This window comes from Cynara cardunculus (genome assembly GCF_001531365.2).
Source record: "Cynara cardunculus var. scolymus isolate 2C chromosome LG 13, CcrdV1, whole genome shotgun sequence".
Lineage (NCBI taxonomy): Eukaryota > Viridiplantae > Streptophyta > Magnoliopsida > Asterales > Asteraceae > Cynara > Cynara cardunculus.
In genome coordinates, this window is record NC_037540.1 from 27519321 (window position 1) to 27526823 (window position 7503).

The window sequence follows — 7503 nt, forward strand, 5'->3', positions numbered from 1 at the left end:
TTGACCGGTTTAGTCTAAATCACACATAGTGTGTACGATGTAGGGAGTTAGTGAGATTTGAACTTTATAAATCACTTGATTACATTGATCGGAGAAGTATGAATATGATTAAAGGTGACCGGCTTATTTAAATTGGACGAATATGCAAAGTTTGTCCGGATTAGTAATCCGGACAAAAGTGTTGAGAATTTACTCTAAGTGTTAAATCGGACACAGTGAAGTGTTGACCGGATTAGTAATCAGGCCAAGGTTTGACCGGATTATGTTTTGACATATCATTTCGTTGATTTTTGTTGAGAAATGGGAATTTTTGATAAAAAAGAATTTGAACTGATAATAATTCCATTGACTGCGGTCTATTCTATATGAAATTGTTTTGTGAAAATATTTTGATGGGGAAATAAGGATGGCATATCAAGGAGAGGTGTACCATGGGATAAGGGTGACATATCAAGAAGAGCTGTACCATGGGATAAGGGTGGCATATCAAGAAGATGTGTACATTTGGATATAAGGGTGACATTTGTATGTGCGTTATGTAATATAACTCTTATTATTATATCCTTTAAGATTACCGTGGTTTGGAATCTTTATTTTTTGTGATTTAAAGGTTTAGGATCAGGGTTCTTACTAGAAATCATAATCTGGATGTTATTGAGAAGAAGATAACAGGTTTGGCATGAAACTTTGAATAAACCTTATTTGATTTGAGAGGTTTAAAAGTGGCATTATGATAATTTGGTTAATGCGAACCTGTTTGGATTTGATGTATTGTTTGCAAGCAGAGAATTTGGCTTGAGAAATGAAAGGTATTGGTATTATGTTTTACTTGTTCATATATTTGTTATATATATATATATGAAAAGTTGTTTTACTTAAAAGTTTTGGTGATTTTCACCCTGCAATAACATAAATAGGGTAACTCACTAGACCTTTTGGTCTAACCCTCGTTTTGTGWTTTTAAATATGTATTGTAGAAAGTATAGAAGGTAAGGGAAAAGGGAAAATGTGATAAATTCCTTATGTGTTTATCTGCATGAAGAATGGCTAATGATGATATGTATAGTTTTGGTAGATAAATCTTGATTAGTACAAGAATTGTATTTTGGAATTTTTTTGACCATGTATTCTGTAATGGTAGATTCTTGTAGTAGGAGACCTATGTGATATACAAACATGTATTTCTTGTATATGGAATATATGTTACAAGCAATATGTGGTATGGGGTGTTGCACCCAACCCAACCTGTACGGGTTGGTCCTTTGGTATATTAACCTTGAATATGTTATTTCTCTACTCATAATTTCTTTTTCACCATCAACCATTTGATACAACTGATGTGCTGGAATCATAAGTGTTCACACAGTGGGCACAAAGTCCCCACAGTGGCGGTGCAAGTGCACGCCGACACTATGATCGCTTTCAAGTAATAAAGTGGTATAGTATCAAGATCGTTTCGACAGGGACTGGACTTACTGAGAATCAGAGAGTTTCATGAACTTCTTGAGCATGTTTCTAGTTTTGAGAAAATAGTTGAGTTTTGATTGTGCAAAGCTTAGAAATACGAAATAAACCTTTGAAATTAAAAGATGGGTATGGGTGTAAGCTTTCCTTAAGAAAATTGCAGGAACAATTTGGTCAGAAACTCATGGACATCTATAAGAATTCCGATCTCTCGAAAGTGAATTCTTAAATACTGTGCCCACAGGCATAGAGTGCCCACAAAGCGTCCAGTTTTATCAATATTAAACTTGCCAAATTAGCTAATATATAAAAAGATATATGGTTCCACTAGCCTGAAGATTTATACTCAAATCTCTTTGTAGTATAACTTGACTAATATTTGAACATTAGCTAAAAACATGCAGAATCCGCATCTCTGCGTGATTATCAAAAGACTCTCTCAAATTTTTGTGCATCATCTAAGCCGTATTTCAGATCCGCCCATCTCCGGATCAAGGATCTAATATTAACACTTCAAAGTGATCAGCTTATCTGCATTGAGCTTAAGTCCCGACTTAAATGACCAAGCTTAAGAATTAATAAAATTGGCAACACCCAAGTGCGCCTTCAAATTTTTAAGTTTGACTCACACCCACACCCAAAGGGGTGATTAGCTCATAATAAAATTAGAAAACATAGAGGAAACAGAAGAAGAAAAATGCATAAGAAATACTTGAACTGAAAATAGTACTTAAACTGTTGCCCACAGAGAGCATACAATACACAGTGGCAAGAATTAAAGACTAAATACCAAAATAAAATTAAATGCAGAAATTAAACTTGCTCTACTGCTCTAGAGCTTGAGATAATGCTCCAAGGTTGCTTGGCTGAATTGTTGATTGAATGATGTCTTCCAAATGAGAGAAAAACTTCAATATATAGTGAAAAAGTGAGAACCGGACAAACTCTTCGCCCAAAGGAAGAAAGTCTTCATTGACTAGAGGGTAAAGACCCCCATCACTTCTTGTCTACTTTCCAGGCCTTGTCACTTTTTTTTGAAAGGTTGAAAAAAGTAAAGTTACCTAACCCTTAAATTAAGGAAAAGGTAATGAAACCATTTTCATTAAAATAATAGTAGAGTTACTTTTAAGACATTTTTTAATCCAACAAGGCCCATTCTTCTAAATAATTCAAGAATTTCGGATCTGACTTCAGAATTAAATTCCTTTAATACCCATGAGAGCCAATATTTGAATTTTGTCCAAATCCGTCTTGAGAAAAATATGCCATGAAAGAATGTAAGCAGAAAGTGGGCATTATACCAACAACAATGGTTTTTCAGAAAATAATCAAATTCTTGACCTTTCATCACCTCTTAACATATTTTGGACCAAAAATACCAGATAGGAGCAAAGTGGGTACAAAAGACACATAAAATAGAGGTATTGAACAACAAATAACTCTCACAAATTGAGAGATATCAACAACTTATCCATATTTCTTACTTATATCCCATTCAGTTTATTTTCTCAATTTACATATATATGTTCATAGTTACTGAACATATATATAAATGAGTTATATAGAGATATGAATAGATTGAAAATATACGTATATGAAAAACATACATGATAGTGTAATTGTCTAATGTATGTATTAATAGAAATTCAACAATCATATTAAATCCAAGAAATAAAAGGATATCGGGTTCATCGGGTTGGGTCGGGTTCAAATAATAGTACTCAACCCAATACCTACGGTTTGATAATTTTACAACTCGATTAGACATCGAGTTGCTTCGGGTTGGGTTATTTCGCGTTGGGTTGGGTTGGGTTGGTCGGGTTTTTGAGCACCCCTACTAACATCTGTGTACAAAATGATAACCAAAAATATTTTACTGCTTATTTATCAAAAACAAATTACAAACAATGTAAACCCTAGATTACATATAAGATCTAGCTAGCTAAATTGAGAAGAAGACGAGAGAGGATTTTAGGGAGATTAGAAAAATGAAAACTGAGAATTCTTGAGAAAAGAATTCTATTTATATTTATAAGATATTTACAGAAGAGACCCTGAATAAAATAAGAAATGCTCCGCTACCCTCCATGAGTTCCAAAAAGTGAGGCGCAGTCCTTAAGCCCTTTAACTTTCAAACTTTGACAGTACAGGTTCTTATTAAAAATAAACTTGACAAAAAAAGAACAAAAGTTAAGATTGTTAAAAATACAATATATTTCAACACTCGCCCTCAATCTTGACTTTTGAATAAATCAATCATTCTCAACTTTGAACATAAAAAATTATTATGATTAACACCAATAGCCTTTGTGAAGACATCGGCACGTTGTTCAGAAGAATTCTTTTTACGACTTTTAACAGGGCCGGCCCTGAGATTTTGGATGCCCACGGCGTAAAGTCAAAAAAATGCCCCAAATACGTGTAAATAAAAACCAAAATAAACTATTTGAAGGATTTTGGAACTTAGTCAATCTAACAAAAAAGTGTCCCTTAAATATAACAAAAATGATGCAATGGGGGGAACATAAACCAAAACCCCGTGTAACAAAAGATAAAGTACACCACGGGGGGACATAAACCAAAACCCGTGTAACAAAAGATAAAGTACATCACGGGGGGACATAAACCAAAACCCCGTGTAACAAAAGATAAAGTGCATCACGGGGGGACATAAACCAAAACCCCGTGTAACAAAAGATAAAGTACATCACCATTCACCTAAAACGATGTCTTCTTGCGTTTTTTGAAGCAAAAATATCTATCACTTCGTCATAACTAATATTAGCTAAAAACTTACTCTCAATACTCAAGATTGCTAACCCGTTCAATCTTTCTTGACTCATGGTAGACCGTAGATATGATTTCAACAACTTTAACTTTGAAAAGCTTCTTTCCGCAGATGCTACGGTCACCGGTACGTTCAATAGTATCCTGTAAGCAAGCAAGACATGTGGAAACATGTCCATTTTCTTTGCGAACTCCATAATTTGTATCGATGTCCAAGGATTTCCACTTTTAGATGCCTCTTCTGGTAGCATTCCCTGCAAAACTTGTAACTCCATAAACAAATATTCACCATCAATATCAGAATCATTACCATTTGTTAAAGCAAGTTGAAGGTTCAAACAACATTTTTTTAACTCGTCATCATGTAAAGTAACCAAATTTCGCCCATCAAACAAGAAGCCAAACATAGATTCAAATTATTGCATTTGTTCAAATCTGGTTCGTAACTGCAAAAGAGCCATATCAACTAAAACAAGAAAATAATCAGTTCTAAATGTCTCTTGAGCAGATTGTTATTCTCTCTCGTATTTGGAATTTCATCAAAATTGTTTTTTCCTTGATAAAAAACATTTTACAGCAAACTCAGGTTCAATTCCAATATTACTTGCAATCTCTTTGGCTTCACGAATGGCACATGTAAACCCACTTTCCCTATATTTTTCAAAATATTCAACTAATCCCTTTAGATTTTGTATTGCAACATCAAGAAGCATATCTTTAGACTATAACCTCTTGCTAACTAAATTAATTCTATACAGAATTTCATGCCAAAACCAAACTTACAATAAACTCAAAACTTGAAAGCTCACCATTAACCAAAGACTCGGCTTCCCTACACACTCTTCCATCCTCACTTACTTGAGCCAATTGTACTAAAGCATCTCTAATTTGGCCAACTTGAGTTTTGATAGCTTTAACACTTTCAATATGACTTTCCCATCAAGTAGCAGATAAAGATTTCAAAGTCAAATCATCAATATATTCTAATAAAACAGTCCATCTCTTTGTAGAATTAGAAAAGACATTGTATATGGCTTGACAAGTACCAAAAAAGGTTTTTGCTTTGTGACAAGAATTTGCCATATCACATAAAACTAAATTAAGAATATGACAACCACATGACATATAAAAGGCTATAGGATTTATATCAAGTAATTTTTTTTGCACACCTTGATGTTTCCCTTTCATATTAGAGCCATTGTCATACCCTTGTCCCCGCACATAATTGATATCCAAATCAAGTGATTTCAAAACATCTTGTAATACATTAAAAAGTCCTAAACCAGATGTATTTTCTACCACCAAAAACTCTAAAAAGAACTCTTCTACTTGTATAGGAGAGCTAGACATGTCAACACATCTTAAAATCAAAGTCATTTGTTCTTGATGACTTGCATCCGGAGTACAATCAAGAATAACTAAAAAATATTTTGCCTCTTTGATCTCTTTAATGATTGCACTCTTAACATTAGATGCCAACATGTCAATCAATTCATTTTGAATTTTGTGGCTAAGATAATGATAATGAGTTTTTTTTTTCTTTAATACGCTGAAAGTGTTGTTTCATAACCAGATCAAACTCAGCAATCATTTCAATTAAGCCCAAGAAGTTACCATTAGATTCTTCAAATAAATTTTCATTTTTCCCATGGAAAGCTATATTATTCTTTGCTAGACATTTAACAACAACAATAATTCCAACCAAAACTTCTTTCCAGTGATCAGTATCCTTTTTTATTAAAACTTGTAGCTCTTTATCAAGCGTTTCATTTTTACTCAATCTCAATCGCAATTCGAACCAAATTCCCAAGCTAGTCATATGCTCAATGCTATTTTCATGAGCGCTTAATYGTTGACCAAGATGTTTCCAATCACTTAATCCAACACTTGCTAATTGGCTTTTTGACCGGCCTTCTTTGAAAAGTTTGCAACAAAAACAAAAGACTTTATCTAGCTCTTTTGAATAAACTAACCACTTTCTATCATGACAATCACCATTGCGTAACTTACGAACATAAAATTCATCAGAGAAGTGTCTACCTATATTATCTCTAGGGAAATTGATGTTAGTTTCCCTAATAGGCCCTTTTTCAACAAGCAAATACTTCATTTTAGAATTTAGCATATCCCAAATTCTTGGATCAAATATATTCAAACAAACATCACTAGAAGCATCAAAAGCATTTGTATCAAAAGCATTTGCATCATACGTATTTGTATCACAAGCATTTGCATCACACGCATTTGTACCACAAGCATTTGCATCAAAAGCATTTGTATCACAAGAATTTGCATCAAAAGAATTTGTATCACAAGCATTTGTATCACAAGCATTTGCATCACAAGCATTTGTATCACAAGCATTTGCATCACACACATTTTCATTTTTATCACTAGTATTTTGAGAAACATTTGGTTGTCTAACAATAAACTTATTTAAAGATCCTTGCAAAGATTGAGCAATTTCTTCTTGCCTTTTCTTTCTTTCCCTATTTTGAGCACCCGATGGTTGTGATCGAGGCAACATAACTTAAGTAGTTAAATTGTTAAACAAATGATACCATATAAAGAATAGAAAGATAACACCTGGATTTGGTCCTTCGTGGTTCGTGGTTGTGAAATTGCCAAGAAAGTAGACCGATTAAGCAACCTGGACAAAACAATCAAACATAAGCATCAATTTCACAATCACAGCCCTAATTTCTAAAGCGTAAACAACCCTAATTTCTAAAGAGGAAGTGAAAGTGACCAAATTCAAACTTCATAGCTTCTGTTCATTATTATGTTTTGCAATCAAGAATTAGAAAATTAAAACATAAAATAACTTAATAAGTAAAGGAAATAAGTAATAAAAATATAAAATAAGTTAATAAATAATAACCCTAACTCTAAGTTAAGTTTCACACACCTCACTCACAAGTCACAACAACAGCAGTAGGTGCAGTACTCAGGAGTCTGTTTCTAGAGATTAGAGAGTAGAGAGCGACAGAGGCGCAAGCCCATAGAGAGTGACGGTCGACGAGTCACGAGAGAGTAGAGACGTCGGCAGCCGGTAGACAGCCGCAGACCAATGGGCGATGGGCGACGGGCGATGGGCGATGGCAGTCGGCTATTCGGGACGAAGTCTGAGTCAATAGTCGAGAGAGCAAGAGCGTTTGCGATTGCGATTGGGAGTGAGTCGGTGAGAGCGTTTGCCCTTGTCGTTTGCGATTGAGAGTGAGTGAGCTGTGAGCGAGGTAGGCCGTAGGCGAG

At 34.3% G+C, this 7503-nt stretch overlaps 1 protein-coding gene across 1 annotated transcript; it reads right to left on the reverse strand.

The window, feature by feature from the left end:
* Positions 1–4263: 4263 nt before the first annotated feature.
* Positions 4264–6778, reverse strand: LOC112524951. The gene is made up of 5 exons (XM_025134892.1): positions 5832–6778; positions 5421–5710; positions 5035–5162; positions 4827–4931; positions 4264–4395 (listed from the first exon to the last, which is right to left on the reverse strand). The coding sequence occupies exons 1-5, from the start codon at positions 6776–6778 to the stop codon at positions 4264–4266; spliced, it is 1602 nt and encodes a 533-aa protein (XP_024990660.1).
* Positions 6779–7503: the final 725 nt, after the last annotated feature.